Here is a 19,291-nt window from a genome sequence, read left to right on the forward strand (position 1 = left end):
GATGAGCTATATTTTGAGCACCTAACTCCACTTTAAAATAAAATGTACTATGGATGTGAAGATAACACAGTAGGTAAAGCAGGTATATGGAGACCTGGTCTGGTCACTAGAATCCATGGGGAAATGCCTACTTGCAATCCCAGTGCTGGGGAAGTAGTGACCAGCCAGGTAGTCTATAGTCCAATGGTGAGCTTCAGGGCAACGAGACCTTGTTTCAAAGGAAGTGGACAATATTCCTGAGGATGGCACCTAAGGTTGTTCTCAGGCCTCCAGCCTCCACACAAATATGTCATACGGATCTGCACACACACTAACAGAGGCATAAAAGGTGTCAGATTTGTTTCTTGTTCATATTTTAAGCCTCATAAGACATTAGAATTTTTGTTATGCTAATAAAATATGGCTTAGGATAGTCTATAATATTTATGCCTTTTTGTTGTAGAAATTCCAAAGCCTCCTCCTGTTACATCTTATCTTTTGGGAGATTTTCTGTTAGCTGTCTCTGCAAGTCTGTCCATTAGATAACAAATGTTCTTATTTATCCTTGAAGTAAACTTAAGAATTTGTCTCTTCTATTCTGGATAGCTTTGTCGTCACTGTTAACCATTGTCACCCATTTTCTGTTAGCATTCAGAAAACACTTGCTGTTGTATTATATCTCCTCTGGCTTTCGTCAGAAATACACTGTCACTCATTCCCTGAAAGACTGTGGAGTGTCCAGTCCCCTTCTGCTTCAAGATTTTTACCTTTCTTTCTTCTTTCTTCTTCTTCTTCTTCTTCTTCTTCTTCTTCTTCTTCTTCTTCTTCTTCTTCTTCTTCTTCTTTTTTTTTTTTTTTTTTTTTTTTTGCTTTTTCAAGACAGGGTTTCTCTTCTGTGGTTTTTTGGAACCTGTCCTGGAACTAGCTCTTGTAGACCAGGCTGGTCTCGAACTCACAGAGATCCGCCTGCCTCTGCCTCCCAAGTGCTGGGATTAAAGGCGTGCGCCACCACCGCCCGGCTTTATCTTTCTTTTTGTAAACATTCCTGCTAACTAGAAAAAAAAAGTTTAGATATGAATTATTTATTTGGAATTCTCAGTTAAGTTCCTTAAATTTTTTTGGTTTTGCTTTTCTTGACAGGGTTCTCTGTGTAATAGCCCTGGCTGCACTGTAGCCCAGGCTGGCCTCAAACTAAACTGCCTCTGCCTCCTGAGTGCTAGGATAAAAGATGGATGCAACCACACATGGCTTAGTTTCTTGACTCTTTATGCTATTATCTTTTGCCAAATCCAGCACATTTGATGATTTCGTGAAAGAGTCACGCCCTCTTTCAGCTCTAGACTCTGAGGGTAGCAGCGATCAATGCCCAGGTTTTTTCATTATTAAACCTTGTCCTTCCGAGAATCTGCTATTCTTTTCCAGTCATTCTTCACTATTATTCAAATGATATAACTGAATAATTTCTGCTCATTTTGCCAAATTCACTGATAACCCTAAAGGATGGAACCCAGCACAAGTGTTCTACTGCTGAGCTGTATACATCCATCCCTGCCTTTGATTTGCTGACTGCACCCCATTTTTATTGTTTTAAATTTTTAAACATATTTATTTATTTATCTGTATAATGTATATGCCTGTTTTGTCTGCTTACAAGTCTGCACACCAGAAGAGGGCATCTGAGCCCACGGGACAACACTTATAGACAGTTGTGAGCCACGATGTGAGTGCTGGGAATTTAACTCAGGACCCCTGGAAGAGCAGCCAGTGCTCTTAACCATTAAATCATCTCTCCAGCCCCTTGTTTTAATTTCTTCTTTCTTTCTCTTAGCGAGAAAAGGTTTCAATTCTGTAGGGCAGGTTGTCTTTGAACTCACTATTTCAGCAGGAAAACCTGGAATATGTGGCCCCCTGAGTCCTGGGATTACAAATGTGTACTGCCATGCTGACAAAATTTTTACAAGATGTACAATTAACATTTGGTCATTTTGCCGGGCGTAGTGGCGCATGCCTTTAATCCCAGCACTTGGGAGGCAGAGGCAGGCGGATCTCTGTGAGTTCGAGACCAGCCTGGTCTACAAGAGCTAGTTCCAGGACAGGCTCCAAAACCACAGAGAAACCCTGTCTCGAAAAACAAAAACAAAACAAAAAAAAGACTTAGTGATAACTGGGCCTAGGTATAATGGCTCAGGCCTGTAATCACAGCTTTCAGTTGATTAAAGTAGGAGGATCAGGAGTTCAAGACCAGCATATGTTATCTGAGAGCCTGTCTTCAAAAAAAGAAGCAAATACAGGGCCTGTAGCTCAAGTGATACTATGCACACCCAACATCCCCAAAGCCTAGGTTGCCATCACATAAAGATAACAGTACAACTTTGTAATCCCAGCACTCAGAAGGTGAAGACAGGAAAATCAGAATCATCTTCATATATATAGTGATTTCTAGGCCAATCCTGGCTACTTGAGATCTTGTAACAAAACAGGACTCATGGTTTGTAGGAGTTATTTATATAATCTCTTTGTATTTGAGGTGAGGGTCAATTATCTTCTTTTGTTTAGCAATTGTCTTTGGATTTTATGACTTTGCTTTTCTTTAAATTTTTTGTGGTTCCAGGTTTTGTACCCGTCAGAAAATCTTCTCCACATAAGGGCTCCACATTTGGTAGTATCATAGTGCTACTAGGTAACGCTCATTAGCATCTGAAGTATCTCCTCTATGGAGAGGAGTTTTGCTAGCTTAGGCTGATGACTTTTATTTTCTGTGGGTCTCAGCCGTGTTGGAAATCTAGGTCACTCTTAGAAATAGAGCAGCCTAATCTTACCCCTCTCTAAGTGGTTCTCTACAGTAGAGGGAAAGGAAGTAAGGCCAGACATCAAATGAGCTGGCATTTGCCCCATCTCAGCAACCTTTATTCCAGGGATAGACTATAGCAGAAGGGCTTTTTGTCCCCTTTGTTTTCAGGGAGTAGGTGTTTAGGTGACAGAAGCTCTTTGTTGGTGTCAAGGGAAAAGAGACCAAACTTTTAAGGCTGTTTTCTCCCACCAGTCATCACGGGGACTCCTCCTTCGCTTGCTTGAGCACAGAAGTGCTCCTAGAATTGTTGTGATCCGGGGAGCGCAGGACGATGCCCTCAGCAGCATCGCCCTGCGGGGCTCTCAGCCGAGCCTTCTATGTTTAAAATGGTTGTGAAAACACATTTGTTTAGGCTAATTCCCATTGACTCTCTGTAGGAATAGCCAGGCAAGAAGAAAAGACTGCTGTGGGTGTGACAGGAAATGACATCTCTACCCCACCAAACAAGGAACTCCCACCAAGCCCAGAAAAGAAAGCAAAGGTAGGTGCTTGAATGAATGGTGGTTATCCTTTTCTGTAATTTTTAAAAGCAGGACCTTCTGCTGTTACTGCTTGAATCATGAATGCAGTTTCTTTTTTTCTGAGCTATCCTGTCTTCCTTCAAATTTAGATGTTCTTAAAAAGGATATTCTCATTTTCTCATACAGCCTATCCCAAAGGTTAGAATCTTCTGCCTTTGCACTTTCACAGAATATCTATGTAAAATATTCGTTAGGTATTTGTTTGTTGTCTGTGCTAAAGATTGACCTGATGGTCTTGTACTTCCTAAGTACAAGCACAGCACTCATGGATTTTTCAGACCAGGTCTTGATATATCCACCATAGTTGATATATAAATGACTTTCTTTTTTCTTACTAACAACAGAAAGCAATTTTAGACTTACTCTCAAATCTGCTCGTGAAAAGGAAATGAAGGTTTTCAGATAGAACATAGGGGGCACATTTTAGTTTTAGTTAAGCTGTCTGGTTAAGACATAGGTACAAAAAGCAGGTTGTGGTACCTATACCTGTCATCTCAGCAGTCTGGAAACCTGAGGCTAGAGGATCGTGAGCTGTATGCCACCCTGGGTAATATAGCGAGATCCTATTTTTCCTGAGTGAAGTAAGATCTAGCCAGCCATGACTTAATCACTTGCTAATGGCTTTAGTTGTAGCATTCTTTTTTGTTTTGTTTTGTTTTGTTATTTATTTTTCAAGACAGGGTTTCTCTGTAGCTTTGGGGCCTGTCCTGGAACTAGCTCTTGTAGATCAGACTGGCCTCAAACTCACAGAGATCCGCCTGCCTCTGCCTCCCGAGTACTGGGATTAAAGGCATCTGCCACCTCCACCTGGCTTATTAATAGAATTCTTTTTTTTTTTTTTTTTTTGTTTTTTGTTTTTCGAGACAGGGTTTCTCTGTAGCTTTGGAGCCTGTCCTGGAATTAGCTCTGTAGACCAGGCTGGTCTCGAACTCACAGAGATCCGCCTGCCTCTGCCTCCCGAGTGCTGGGATTAAAGGCGTGCGCCACCACCGCCCGGCTTAATAGAATTCTTATAGCCACTAAAAGTTAAGTAATACAAAGCTATTAATTGTCTAGGAATCAAACTGCTGGAATTTGTGGTGCTGTGATTTAAGAAGGCATTTCCACAGACATGGGGGTATAGTTCAGAAGTAGCATGCCTAAGACCTTGGGTTCAACTAAGAATAAAGAAAAAAAAATTATGGTTTCTTTATCTCCATCTTGATATCACTTTGGTTTTTACTGAGCTCAGAAGAAAGGAATGCTTATTTTCAGTTGCATCAATCCTCATTGCTTATAATTTACTTTGAATTCTGCAGTTAATACTTTATTTTAATTTGTTTTTATTCTTGTCTGTGTGTTTGATGTTCTTTAAAAATTCAAAATTCAAAATTAAACAACCATCAACCTAAAGCCTTTGGCCACCACTCAGCCTGCCAAGACTTCAACATCGAAAGTCAAAACACAGTCCACTTCTCTCCCTAAGCAGCCAGCTCCCACCACTTCTGGTGGGTTGAATAAAAAACCCATGAGCCTCGCTTCAGGCTCAGTGCCAGCCACCCCACCCAAACGCCCTGCTGCTGCCACTGCTACTGCCAGGCCTTCCTCCCTACCTGCAAGAGACGTGAAACCAAAGGTAAGCAGCTACCCATCTGCTGTGCCAGGAAAAGATTCCCTCTCTGAGTTTCAGATCAATAGATAGGCCCTTGCTACAGATGCTGAACTGATGGAATTGAGAAAGGAGAGGGGAAGTAGGTGCTTTGAAAGTTATTTGGGTGCCCAGTGGTGAGATCATAGAACTTCAAAACCTTTTACCCTTTTTGCCTTTGTCTGTCCTGATCAGAAGCAGTATTTCATCTACTTCATTCTTCTTCCTTTTTAATTTTTCTTTTCTTTCCTTTTTTTCCAAGACAGGGTTTCTTTGTATAGCCCTAGCTGTCCTAGAACTTGCTCTGTCAACCAGTCTGGCCTCAACTCAGAACTCAGATATCTTACTGCCTCTGCCTGAGTGCTAGGATTAAAAGTGTGCACCCCCACCACCCAACTTCTTTTTTTTTCTTAACTGTTCCTTATGTTTCACCTACTAATATATTTTGATCAGTTTCTTGTACTTCACAGACTTATCAGATACTGTTTGGGGTGGAGCATAATTCCTGTTTGCCTTTCTCTTTAATCATCCTGCAGAATAAAGTTTTTCTGTTACTTAGCAGCATGCTGACCTTTCCAGCTGAGCTCAGCATGATCCAGGATCGATCATGTGACAACTTGGTTTGCTTTCAGCTTTCGGCCACTCATCACTGGGCTACCTGTGATGCTCATCTGTCCAGGTCACATTGTGTCCTGTCACTTGGCTTTCCTGATTTTCTGGAGGAGGACAAGGTGGCTGCTGTGACTGCTGCTGCCTTCCCTAAGCTCTTATTATTTGAGAAGGGCCTTGAGTTTAGCCTATTGCGTCTTTAAATTCATGGTGGGAAACTATTCCCAAGTTAACATGGTAGTGTTCTACTTAATCTTGTAAAGCAGCTCTAGGCTTTGTAGTCTAAAATTGAAACCCTGGCTAAGAAGCTGAGAAATCCTGTCTTAGACTAGAAATGATGTTGTCTCATAAAACTTTATTTTTTTATTTTTTTTTAAATATTTATTTATTTATTTATTATGTATACAATATTCTGTCTCTGTGTATGTCTGCAGGCCAGAAGAGGGCACCAGACCTCATTACAGATGGCTGTGAGCCACCATGTGGTTGCTGGGAATTGAACTCAGGACCTTTGGAAGAGCAGGCAATGCTCTTAACCGCTGAGCCATCTCTCCAGCCCATAAAACTTTATTTATGAACTTTATTTGACCAGTTGGCTCCCATTCTGGATCTTTAGGAAACGATTTAATTAAGAGGGAAGAAGGAAGGTGACTGGCAACGAGGGCAGTGGGTCCCCACTAAGACTTTGTAAACAGTCTTCTAACAGGGATGAGGAGATGTGTAACTGTTGTATACAAGTCTCTTCTTTCTTTCTTTTTGCCCTTTAGCCTTGGCTGTTGTTAGAACTCTGTAGATCAGGCTGGCCTTGAGCTCAGTAATCCCTTCAAGTGCGGGATTAAAGGTTTGAACCACCACTGCCAACTATACTTATAGTTTCTTTCTTTCTTCTTTTTTTTTAGTTTCTTGATACATATAACTCCTTGAATATTCCCAACCATCCATAATATAAACATTGTTAGCTTTATTTTTTAATTCTGGAAGCTTAAACTCAATCAAGTTGCCTTCCTAAATAAAATCCAAGCCAGTAAGTGACAGAGGCAGGTTTGAGCCTAGGTCTAACCCCATTTCTGATGTTTGGACCCCTACAACACTGTTTTCTTATGGTTTTTTACTATGTGGTGTTTCAACAGGAATTTATAGGCAACCGACTTAAAAATGTGACATTTAGCTAAGTATGGGGGCATATACTTAACCAAGCCCAGCATGCAGGTTGCTGGTCAAGGCTAATGTGAACTGCATAGTTTAAAAGAGGGAACAGGACTGTAAGTGTTCCTGTTGTTTGTCTTTCAGATAAAGACAGATTAAAATATTTTAAGAGAATGGTATACTAAAGTCTAGTTAAACCACCATTGCCCTTAAAGTATAGATTTATAGAAGCAAACTGGAGTTAGGAAAACCTGTTTAAAAAACAAAATGGGAACCAACATTTTAACTGTGGCTAAAAGGGCAGTCTGTCCCCACAACTTCCTGAGGTCTGGTAGACAGATGTCACACTCTTCAGTGATTTGTACCACAAGTAACTTTTATTATTTTTTCATTATTTCTTCTACTAGCAAAATAATAGGACTCTCCTAGATTTTTCTTAATCATAGTCATGATGTTTAGTTTGATCCTCAGAATGGTTTTGTTTAGTTTTATTTTGTGACCAAGTCTCACTGTATAGCTCTGGCAAGTCTGGAACACACTGCATAGAGCAGACTGGCCTCAGATCTGCCTGCCTCTGCCTTCTGAGTGCTAGGATTAAAAATGGGTGTCTCCGTGCTCTGCCTGGTCATCATTTTTTGACCAGGGTCTGGAGAGATGGCTTGGGGATTAAAGAATGCATGCTACTCTTCCAGAGGAACTAGGTTTGGTTCAAAGCATCCACAATGGGTCTCTGCAGGCACCTACACATAAATGATCAAGGCACGTGCATGCACACACACACACACACACACACACACACAGGCTGCTGAGATGGTTAGTGGTTAAGAGCACTTGTAGCTTAATCTTTCTTTTTTTGTGTGTGTGTGTTTGTATTTTTGTTGTTTTGTTTTTCGAGACAGGGTTTCTCTGTGGCTTTGGACCCTGTCCTGGCATTAGCTCTTGTAGACCAGGCTGGCCTCGAACTCACACAGATCCACCTGCCTCTGCCTCCCGAGTGCTGGGATTAAAGGCGTGTGCCACCACTGCCCAGCTCTTTATTTTTCTTAAAAAGTTAATTAATTAATTATTAATTAATTGTGTTGTTCTGCCTGCATGTATGCTTGCAAACCAGAAGAGGACACCAGATCTCATTACAGTGTGAGTCACCATGTGATTCCTGGGAATTGAACTCAGGACCTACAGAAGAGAGCACAGAGTGCTCTTAACCTCTGAGCCAGCACTGAGATGGCCCTGAGCACTTGTAACTTTTTTGGTTTTTCGAGACAGGGTTTCTCTGTGACTTTTGGAGCCTGTCCTGGAACTACCTCTTGTAGACCAGGCTGGCCTCGAACTCATGGAGATCCTCCTGCCTCTGCCTCCAGAGTGCTGGGATTAAAGGCGTGCGCCACCACCGCCCAACCACTTGTAACTTTTGAAAGGACCTGATTTCAATTCCCAGCACCAACATGGTGACTCCCGGCCATCTGCTCAGTTCTAAGAGAAGTGAAGCCCTCTTCTCACTCCCATGGACATCAGGCAGGCATGTGCTGCAGGTACATGTATTCAGAAGTCTAAAAGACATTATAGTGAAACTTCAGAGCAAATTGAAAAAGATACAGGTCCCTGATTTTGACCTTGAGATTCTCCATAGGCAGTTTTGATAGGATACCAACCTGAAATTTTGTTGTTGTTATTTTGAGACAGTGTTTCTTTGTATAGCCAGGGCTGTTCTGGAACTAACTCTGTAGACAGAGCTGGTTTTGTTTTTTGGTTTGTTTCTCCCCGTCTCCAGTTCTAAATTTCTAACTGACCCTCATTTGAACATTATCCTGTGCCTGGTGTGGGTCAGGCCTGACCCTTCTTGTCACTTCTCTGCTGTCTTTCTGTCTTCTAGCTCCCTAATACCACATCATCAAAGATGGGCTGCAGCAATGCTGTGTTCTGATTCTTATTCAGATAAAGAAGTAAAGCATACAGGGACCCAGTGATCTTCCCAAGAGTACACTCTCCCTTAGGAACTAGACTCAGGTTATAGCTCAGGTTCTGGCTCAGATTTGACCGGTAGCTACTCACCTTCAAGAGTGATGCTCTGTCCCACTGTTCTGGGTAAATGTTAACCAAAAGCATGACTAAACATAACTTTTAGCTTCTGATCCTTATGTTTATTAAAGTTTCCAGTAAAAGTAGGTTGTGGTAAGATGTGCCCTTTGGGGTTATCTCTCCCACTGGATTGGTGTAGATTGACTCCCGTTTCCTAACCTTAGAACACAGTGCTCCCTACCTGGCCACTTGGTCTTGAGGTCTTTTTTGTTGTTTTGTTTTTATTTTGTGATCTCGCTCTGTGCACAAGTCTGTTCTGGAACTCATTATGTAGCCTGTGCTAACCTCAAACTCCGTCTTCTCACCTAAGCCAAGTGTGCTGATGTCACAAGCATCAAACACCTTTCCAAATCATCTGGAATGCCTGACTGAGAACCGTGTATTTTCATGTCACTCACTGCAGGGTCCATATCATCCCCTATTTTCTGGGCATTCTTATAAAACCATGTGGGGCCATCACTGACCTGTAGCTCTTACTTCCGCTTTCCCATTTTTAGCCAGTTACAGAGGCTAAGACTCCTGAAAAGCGGACCTCACCCTCCAAACCTGCATCCACTTCAGCCCTCAGACCTGGACCTAAAACCACCCCAACTGTCCCTAAAACCACATCTCCCTCAACTGGGCCAAGCAGTAGAAGTCCTGCCACGCCTTTGCCGAAAAGGCCTACCTGTGAGTACTGCATAGTATATCTTGCCATGGTAACCAATGGAGGGTGAGTAGGGCTTTCCAGTGTGTTCAATCTTCATCATGCGAGGCGGGGGGGTAATTTAATATCATAGGCATATCTGATAAGCTACTCTTTTGGTTTTACAAGACAGGGTTTTTCTGTAGCTTTGGAGTCTGTCCTGGAACTCACTCTGTAGACCAGGCTGGCCTCATTCATAGAGATCTGCCTGCCTCTGCCTCCTGAGTGCTGGGATTAAAGGCGTGTGCCACCACCACCCAGCTGATAAGATATTTCTAAGACTCTTTGCAAAAGTCATTATTGGAAGTGGGATACAGTACTGGCTTTATATACTGTGAGCACATAGTCTTCATGTGGCTATTTAATTTTCTGTGTCAGAGAAACGAGCACAGTCACTGACTCAAAGGGGGCATCTGTAGTTGTCAGATGGGTTCTGATCTCACTGGTCATCTTGTTAAATATACTACTTTGTTTGTGCAGCCTCTAAGACTGAGGGGAAACCTGCTGATGTCAAAAGGATGACTGCTAAGTCTGTACCAGGTAATACCAGTTCACCTCAGGAAGCCCAGCGAACCTACCCTTCCCCACTTTCCCCATGGACTCCACCTACTTCTCATTTCTTTGCAGCGGACTTGAGTCGTTCAAAGACCACCTCTACCAGTTCTGTGAAGAGGAACACCACTCCCACTGGGGCAGCACCCCCAGCAGGGATGACATCCACTCGAGTCAAGCCCACATCTGCACCTGCCCGGCCTTCTGTGGACAAGAAGCCTACCTTAGCTAAGCCTAGTTCCTCTGCACCCAGGCTGAGCCGCCTGGCTACCACTGCCTCTGCCCCGGATCTGAAGAATGTTCGCTCCAAGATTGGCTCTACAGAAAATATCAAGCACCAGCCTGGAGGGGGCCGGGTGAGTCCAGGAGCTTGGGGATCTTAACTTCTGCTTCTCTTCTGCCACATCCACACCTAAAGGGGCTTTTAGGACCTTGCATTCAGTACCAGGGTATTCCAGTTGGGCTTTTGACACTGCAATGTCAGGGTAGCCTGGGCTTATTGCTTTTCTTTCCTTCTCTTTCCATATTGATACAAAGAGCTCTGTTCAGTGTGTTGGGGTTTGAGTTTACATTTTCCATCGGGAGGTAGAGTCTTCTGTGGATGTGAGCACACTATAATGAGAGCCGACTGCCACAGTGGTTAGGGAGAGAGAGAGCTTCAAAAACTATGAGGGTGGCCAGGCGGTGGTGGCGCACGCCTTTAATCCCAGCACTTGGGAGGCAGAGGCAGGCGGATCTCTCTGAGTTCGAGACCAGCCTGGTCTACAAGAGCTAGTTCCAGGACAGGCTCCAAAACCACAGAGAAACCCTGTCTCAAAAAGCCAAAAAAAAAAAAAAAAGAAAAGAAAAAAGAAAAGAAGAAAAAAAAACTATGAGGGTAAGAGACACTGGACATGAGCCCAGTTCACAAACACACTACTTATATGAGTCTGTCTGAAAGGAAACTGAGGTGCCCTCTGGTGTACAAAGGAAGCTCTGCAGTGAAGTGAACTGGGCTTCTAAATCACATACTTCACAGTAATAAAGTTCTGAGGTTGGGTGTTGTAGCTGAACTTTAATTCTAGCAGGAGGAGGCAGAGGCAGGAGGAATTTTGAGTTTGAGGCCAGTCTGGTCTACGTAGCAAGTTTCAAGACTACAAAGAAAAATGTTGCCCTTTTTGGGCACTTGCCACCAATCTTGACAGCATGAATTTGATCTACAGAAACTCTGTGATGGAGAGATAAAAGTGACTCCTACAGGTTTTCTTCTGACTTCCACACATGTGCTGCAAGTGTTATATACACACATGCACATGAACAATAAGTAACGTTTTTTAAAAGAGTATTCTGGTTGCATGATCACAGATCGATGCATTCAGTGTTAGCAGCTGTTGGGAACCCAGAATGTGGAAGGATTGGCAGCCAAGTTCACCTGAGCCGGCAGCAGTTAGTCTCAGTTACGGCCGTGACCAGTGCTTGGAGAGCAGAGTGTTCAAGAGGGCGTCTCACACACGTGCTCACAAAAAACACCAGTTTGATCTTAGCCTTTGATCCTTCTCTCCATAAATGCATGATCTCCTCTTTGTTTCAGTCTGGCCATAGACTCTCTTCCTGTGCACCTTGCTCAGGGATCTCTGAGGAGCTAGCGTAGGAGTGTGTTGTTCTAGGGGCAAGGTTGACCTGCTTCTTTCTGCCTGGCATCCTGGCCTTTGTTTTGGGGGGTTTTTTGATTGATTGATTGATTGATTGATTGATTGATTGATGTTTTGTTCTTCATCCCAACTTCTTCCTTCCTTGGCATTTGGGCTCTCATCTTTGTTTGAAATTTGCTTCCCCCCCACCCCCACCTTTATCTCCATCCAGGCCAAAATAGAGAAAAAAACAGAGGCAGCTGCCACAGCTGGAAAGCCCGAACCTAATACAGTCACTAGAGCAGCTGGCTCCATTGCGAGTGCACAGAGACCGCCTGCTGGGAAAGTGAGTTTTATTTAGGTTTACCTCTTTGAGGTGGAATCATCATTCTTCTAGCCTGAGTCATTTTCCCTTCTATTCTGCTTTTGCTCCTGTTCTTAACTGGCTCCTGCTTCTTCCTGTGTTCCTTCCTCTACTTAATGACTCGGCCATCAGGCAACTTTTATATCAACCCTGAAAGCTAACCAAGTTGCGAGCTCATCCCCCATTGGGGGCTACTTACTCAACCTGATGACGGGAACTTGCAAACTGTCAGTCACTTCCTTGGCATTGAAGCTCATTTAGTATGAAAGCATCCTTCATTCCTAGGTTCTTCCTCAGAAGACAAAGCAGTGGCCCAGAGCCCTGCCACCCCTGTCTTCTGACATTTTTTTTTTTTCTAAAAAAAAAAAAAAAAAAAAAAAAAAAAAAAAAAAAAAACCTGCTACTGTGTCCTGGGTCTTTTTTATTTTTTTTATTTCCTGGAGATGCCTTTTAAACCCAAACTGCAGTGTCTGCTGAAGGGCATTGGAAGACTAAGACCCCAACTTTGTTATCATTTCCACACTGACAAATAGTCTTGTGCTGCCTGTTGTAGCAGGCAGCTGGGTTGCCTGAGCTCTGGCCCTTAGGGACCAAGATAGGTGGTAGTCTGTGAACCCCAGGAACTGCTAGGATGGGGATAATGAGACAATGGTAGCTGCATTGTAACTTGTGGTGGCTCATCACTAAAAACTGTAGTCCCATGGTTTCCAGCTCACTCTGGTTTACTAACAGCGATCCACTGTTGGAGTTGATGGGAGTTAAGAAATGAAAAGAACATGGTAAGGTATCTGAATTAGAGTTCCTCACAGTGGTCTCTGTGTTCTGTAGACAACACAGCATATTTCATTTGCACAGATCTTCTAGTTCTGAGGAGAGGGAGATGGAAGAAAAGGCCTGGAACCATTTATTCTTGAGAACCAAAGAAGAAGTCTGTATGTTACCCAGTTTCAGGCAAGGGTATTGCAGTGCAGCACGGTTGTGGCCGCTGAATTGTACATCTCTGTAGCACTGTTTTCTTCGGTTCTGTTTGTACATGCAACTCGCTGGGTACGGGATTCTGTAGCTAGAGTATTCACAGAAGTATAAAGCCAGATTGCTGCTTATAGTGCAATTATTGGTGAGACAGGAAAATCAGGAATTTGGGGCCTGCTTCTCTATATAGTGAAGAAGTTACCTATTTCAAACAAACGAACAAAACATGAATGTGAAGTCCCTCTTCATACATCACATAGTGTTCTTGAAAGCCTGAAACAGATGGGTGAAGTGTGCCAGCTACTGAGTCTGTGGCCTGTGCTCCCCTGGTGTCAGGCTCAGGATTCTGTGACCATTTGGCTTTTTTTATATGAACAGTGTGTCTTCCTTCCTGTTGTTATCAGATCTGTGCCATTCGCCAGCTGCCCAACAATTCTTAGAGCATCTTTTGTTTCCAGGGCTGAGTCTGGCTGCAAGTTCCAGGACCCAGATGGAAACTAGTTCAGAGCATCAATAGCCTTGCTGAAAAGAGCAAGAGACCTTGCATCCACTCTCCAGAGGAGGGCCTGGACAAGAAGTTGGGACAATATTTGTGTTGGGCATCTGGGACCTGGTGCTGTATGTGTCTTAGAAACTACAAGCGCAGCCCAGGAGCAGTGAGGACAGCCGCACGTCACTGTGTAGCTTCTCTCGTCGCTTTCTTTCTCTCTCTTTCTTTCCCATTCCTTTTCCTTTGTTTTTCAACCAGTTTTCTAACAAATGTGTGTACAGTAGTTTAAGGGTGCTCTTTGACATTGTGATCACATGTGGACCTGTTCTGTGTAAGTTCTAACTGGCCCTTTCCCTTTGTCTTTTTTGTTTTTTGTTTTTTTTCTCTCTCTCTCCTTCTGTTGTCTGTCACTCCAGGTCCAGATAGTCTCCAAAAAAGTGAGCTACAGCCATATTCAATCCAAGTGTGGTTCCAAGGACAATATTAAGCATGTCCCTGGAGGTGGCAATGTAAGTATAAGCTGTGGTCAGTTGGCATTTGAGGTGTAGCCTCTGTGGGAAACCCCGGCAAGAGGGCTGCCTTCCCTCATGGGACACGATCACAAGTGGTCTGGGTTGGGCTCTTTGCCAAGAAGCAGTTCAGCCAAGTGATGGGAGCTAGAGGCCTGTGTATATTTTGTGGGTGTTCTAATGATCCCCTAAAACATGGCTAGTGATACTTGGGTAGTCTCACTTCCCCAGCATGTGTGGGAGGCTAAGCTAGAGACCTGCTCTGAGGGCTGAAGCTCTCATTACTTGGGATGTACAGATTTGGCTGTGTGCCCGGGCATCCCTTGGGGGAGTCCCTGACCTGAGGCAGTTACCCATATCCTGTCCTGTGCTTGAATCTTTGACATTGTAAAATTAGTATTCACTAGCATTTCACCTACTACTCTTGCTTCTATCTGTATTCTCCTTTGTGTTCTCTTTCTTTCTGCTCGCCTGCCTTCTTTCTGTCTTCTCCTTTGAGTCCCCTTTCTTTTTGTCTGTTCCATCTAAACATCCTCCTTGTTTATCACAGCACTGCTCATGTTAACTCTCTGCATGTGTTGGGGGTGCTGGTGATTACAGCTCACAGTGAGGTTCTGATCTAGAGAAACAGCTCAAGGGGTCATCGCCATTCAGTGGGTGTTTCCTCCTTGTTCCTGTGATGGTGTCTAAGCAAGTGGAAGATGCAGAGCTGTACCAGGGGCATGTTACTGAGCCACCTACATGACCCCTGCCCTTACCCCCCATTCAAGGGAGACTGGCCCATGTTGGTTTGTCTTCAGTTCACCACCCTGAATTGGGGTGTTCTACTTTCCTTTCTCCTTTGCACTCCTGCTTTCCCCAGATACTCAGGCCGTTCTGCCCAGCTCTGCAAACACTCCCCAGAAGTTTTATTTTGAGGAATGCAGCCAAGAGTGTTCCCCTAGTCAACCACCTGCTTATACTTCCTCCCAGTTAAAACTCACTGTGGTTCTTTTGTTTTGTTTTCAAGACAGTATTTCACTCTGTAGCCCTGGATGTCTTTGAACTCACTCTGTAGACCAGGCTGGCCTCAAACTCACAGAGATCCATTTGCCTCTGCTTCTTTTTTTTTTTTTTTTTTTTTTTTTTTGGTTTTTTCGAGACAGGGTTTCTCTGTGGTTTTGGAGCCTGTCCTGGAACTAGCTATTGTAGACCAGGCTGGTCTCGAACTCACAGAGATCCACCTGCCTCTGCCTCCCAAGTGCTGGGATTAAAGGCATGCGCCACCACCGCCCGGCCCTTGCCTCTGCTTCTTGAGTGCCGGCCACCAAGAAAAAAAAAAAAAGTGTGCGCCACTACCACCTGACTCAGTGTTTTTATGGCAGACTCAGAATGCTTTGTGGTAGGTTAGAGTGTTCCAGGCCAATTGAGAGTTGGCAGTTTACTAGCGGTGTGGGGTGAGTTCGGCTGCAGTGAGTTAAGACTTTGGAAGATAATATATAATTTAGGAGTCTGGCTCTGAGGCCGGATTAAGCACTGATGCCAGTAGCTTTTATTTTTGGGTTCTTGGCCTGGATAGAAATGTGAGTGAACAGGAATTTTGGGGAATTGGGTTATTTCTGTGTGCAACAAATTTTAGTGTTTTGGGGTTTCGAAATATTTATCTGTTAAAGTGTTTGCACAGTCATGGGTTCATGTGTTCCATCCCCAGCATGATAGCCTCCTAAAAAGTGCATTTAACCTACCCAAACAAAACTAGGCAACCCTGGAAGATCACAGCAGACTATGCAGTATATAGACTGTGGTGCAAATGCTACACAGAACAATGAATAGTTAGTATTTCATCTACTTATTTTTCTTTTGGAGACAGGGTCACAAACTTAGCTTTCTGCTGTATCTACCTCCTACTACTAGAATCACAGGCATAGTACCCCCAGATGTCCCGAAACTGCGTATCCAGAGACACTGGAACGGAAAGGAGGTCGTGCATCCATCTGTCCTATGTTTCACTGCTTCTTTATCTCGTCCTAACTGAAGATTTTTATGGCAGTTTGGGTTCTCTTTCACCCTTTTGAGGGGGAGAGTAATTGCTCAGACCTGTGGGCAGTTCATTTTAACAGTGTGTATTGGAGTGGGGGGATGTCACACCAGCCATGGCCTGTGAAAACTCAGAGTACAGCAGGGTAGAGTGTCTGTTTCTGATTGGTTACATACCAACATATTATTTAAGGAATAGACAAGAGTCTGATGGGGCGACACACTCCTTTAATCCCAGCACTTGATTCAAGGCCTGCTCTATACCCACATGACAATTGACAACGGTGTGTGTATGTGTGTGTGTCTGTGTGTGTGTGTCTGACTGACTCCTCCTTCTGGCCTTGTGGGCCTCAGATATGCAAGTGGTGCAAAGATGGAACATGCAGGCAAAATAATCAAACACAAAAATAAAAATATATCTTTTGTCATAAAAGTGTTTTGCCATTAATGCTAACTTTATTCGACATTTTTTTTTGTTGTTGTTGTTTTTTCGAGACGGTTTCTCCGTAGCATTTGGTTCCTGTCCTGGAACTAGCTCTTGTAGACCAGGCTGGCCTCGAACTCACAGAGATCCACCTGCCTCTGCCTCCTGAGTGCTGGGATTAAAGGCGTGCGCCCAGCTTTATTCGACATTTTAAAGATAATTCTTTTGTGGTGATAGAAAATAACCTCAGTGCTGAGCAGTAGCCATGTGTTAGATGTGTATGCAGCAGAGTACAAATCACTGTGTGGCCCTTTTGTGCATTTTTGTTTTCCTGGGAGACTGATTGTATAATGAAGCCCATAGGAGTCCAGAGCCACGTACATGCATGGCTGTGCAATTGTTTGGGGGAACATGCATTGAAAAGTGCTGGAAGGAAATTCAATGTTAGTCTAAGTTTCTATGGACAAAGAGTTGATAGGTAAGGGCATTTTAGGAGCACCTTGATGTTGGTATTTGTGACCTGTCCAGAGGAGCAGCTCTGGAGGCTGTAAAAGAAGACTGGGCACTGGGGGTGGGGTCAGAGCTAAGAGCAGGGCACAGTAGACTTTAGGAGGTGGCCTTGGCTTGAGCAGACCTGAGATGGAGGTGACTGAGGGAGTTCATGAAGATGGGCTGGACGCATCCATGACCTGTGTCTTCTCTCTGAGGGTATTTGCTTTCTGTTCTTCTGCTTAGGTTCAGATTCAAAACAAGAAAGTGGACATCTCCAAGGTCTCCTCCAAGTGTGGGTCCAAAGCAAATATCAAGCACAAGCCTGGTGAGTGGCCCTGCCTGTTGTGCCGAGACTCCCCGTGGGAGGTGACCCTTCAGAGGTCATCTTAGTGGCCTCTGACTGTGACAGATTTCATGACATCTTTGAGCCAGAACCTGGCAGCGGTGTCATAAACCAAAAATCAACTTCCACCCCCTGACAAAACAACAACAAGAAAACAAAAATGTCTGAGCCAGTTCTAGAGTGAGGAGTTAAAGTGCATGCTACATGAAGACCCAACTTGCGATCCCCGGAATACACATAAATGCCCACTGGGCATAGTAGCTAAGTTGTCATTCCAGTGCTTGGAAGGTTAGACAGTCTTCCCAGAGTTACCTTGCAAACTAGAGAAGCCATATTTGTGAATTCTGTCTTAGGTTGAGAGACCCTGCAGGGAAGTCTCCTGACATTTAACCTCAGGCTTCTGTGAGCATGTGAACCCACACACCTGTACATACATACATGCATGCACACTACATGCACATGACAAAGAAGAAAATCTTTCTTCCATCCAGGGTACCTGATAGAAACAACACAGCTTTCCAACCATGGCAGAGACAGTAACTGGGTTCTGCCTTTCTATTGGAGGAGAAATAGTTTGTTAAGACCATTTTCACAGCTGTTCCCTTGGTGATATTTACACATCCTGTCCCTGACAATCTTGTGTGGGCTATGTGCCTGGCGCTGTTGGCCTGGGCCAGCCTCCCGGATCAGCATGCAAGGAGCTGGTGTTGAAGGGGTGGAGTGGAGTGGTAGTCCAGACTCATCACAGATCCAGTAACAAATGGAGCCCCCAGCCTTGACAGGAGAAAGGGAGCTTTTGAAATGCTGTCTTAACCTGAGTATGTGGTAGCTGTACCAGTGGCATTTCCCTGTGGAAACATCGCTGACAGTGGCCACGAGACATGTATGGCCCTGAGCCATTGCCTTGGCTCATGCTCTGATGCTCCAGAGCTGATGTCTCCTATGGTTGGCTCCCGGGCCAGTTCAAGCAAAGGCACAGAAAATCCCTCCCTCAGCAGGTTCCAGTGTAGTTTATTTTGCTTTCTTGGCTTTGTTGTGGTGATTTTGAACTTTTAGCAGTCCTCCTGTTCATCCTTTCAAGTATTGAAACTGTGGGATCCAATTTAGAACATTCTTTAGTGGAAATCCAAACAATGTGGTCTTTAACTAATTGTTTACCCCCTCCCCTTTTATCTGTAAAATTCATTTATGAGATAGCTCTTGCCCTAATGGCACCAAGTGAGTTAAGGCCTAGTGTTGCCAGGGCTAGCTCTACAGTGGGGAACCTGGAAAGGGACAGCAAGATCGGGGGTCATTCCTGCCTGGTGCACAATTCCCCTGAGCCCTAGCCTGGCAGTGTGCTCCCAGACTGTTGTGAGGAGCGGCGGGCTGCATCCTGCCACCTGGTTTAAACAGAAAAAGGGGAAATGATGTAGGTGTTGCTTTCTATGTGTTGCTTTCATTAGTTAATTAATAAAGAAACTGCCTTGGCCCTGATAGGACAGAAAATTAGGTAGGCGGAGTAGACAAAACAGAATGCTGGGAGAAAGAAGCCGAGTGAGGCAGTCACCATGATTCTCCCACCGGACACAGGCGCAGGTTAAGAATCTCCCTGGTAGCCACCAGCTCGTGTTGCTACACAGATTATTAGAAATGGGTTAATCAAGATGAGAGAATTAGCCAATAAGAGGCTAGAACTAATGGGCCAAGCAGTGTTTAAAAGAATACGGTTTCCCTGTAATTATTTCGGGTAAAACTAGCAGGGTGGCGGGACGCAGCCCCACGGCTCTTCACAACACCAGCCGGAAAGCACTGGACCCTGTTAGCCTTTTCTCAATTCATACTTCGAGCCTTCCGTTTGTATTTTACTGTTCCCTCTTTCACTCAGTGGCTCAGTCAGTATGCCCCCTCCCCTGCTGTCAATCACCTAGAGTCATGATTGATGGGGCACTTAGGAGATTGTGGGATCTGGAGAGTCAAAAGGCCGCATCAGGCTGGGCCTGCACTAACGGTTTGAGAGAAGCCTTCCTCCAAGCGAGGTAT

General features: G+C 44.2%; 1 protein-coding gene across 13 annotated transcripts in view; it reads left to right on the forward strand.

Annotated features, from left to right (window-relative positions):
* Map4 (microtubule associated protein 4) overlaps positions 1-19,291 on the forward strand; it is a 133,227-nt gene that overhangs the window by 109,508 nt on the left and 4,428 nt on the right. For 4 of the 13 annotated variants that reach the window (XM_057766360.1, XM_057766356.1, XM_057766359.1 and 1 more), the window contains exons 9-16: positions 3,208-3,311; positions 4,745-4,966; positions 9,310-9,481; positions 9,978-10,037; positions 10,125-10,405; positions 11,892-12,005; positions 13,902-13,994; positions 17,170-17,251. In XM_057766360.1, coding sequence (XP_057622343.1) covers positions 3,208-3,311; positions 4,745-4,966; positions 9,310-9,481; positions 9,978-10,037; positions 10,125-10,405; positions 11,892-12,005; positions 13,902-13,994; positions 17,170-17,251 — 1,128 coding nt within the window. The remainder of the gene's footprint in view (positions 1-3,207; positions 3,312-4,744; positions 4,967-9,309; positions 9,482-9,977; positions 10,038-10,124; positions 10,406-11,891; positions 12,006-13,901; positions 13,995-17,169; positions 17,252-19,291) is intronic. The other 9 variants (XM_057766364.1, XM_057766366.1, XM_057766361.1 and 6 more) reach the window with 6 other exon arrangements.

This window comes from Chionomys nivalis, chromosome 4 (genome assembly GCF_950005125.1).
Source record: "Chionomys nivalis chromosome 4, mChiNiv1.1, whole genome shotgun sequence".
NCBI lineage: Eukaryota > Metazoa > Chordata > Mammalia > Rodentia > Cricetidae > Chionomys > Chionomys nivalis.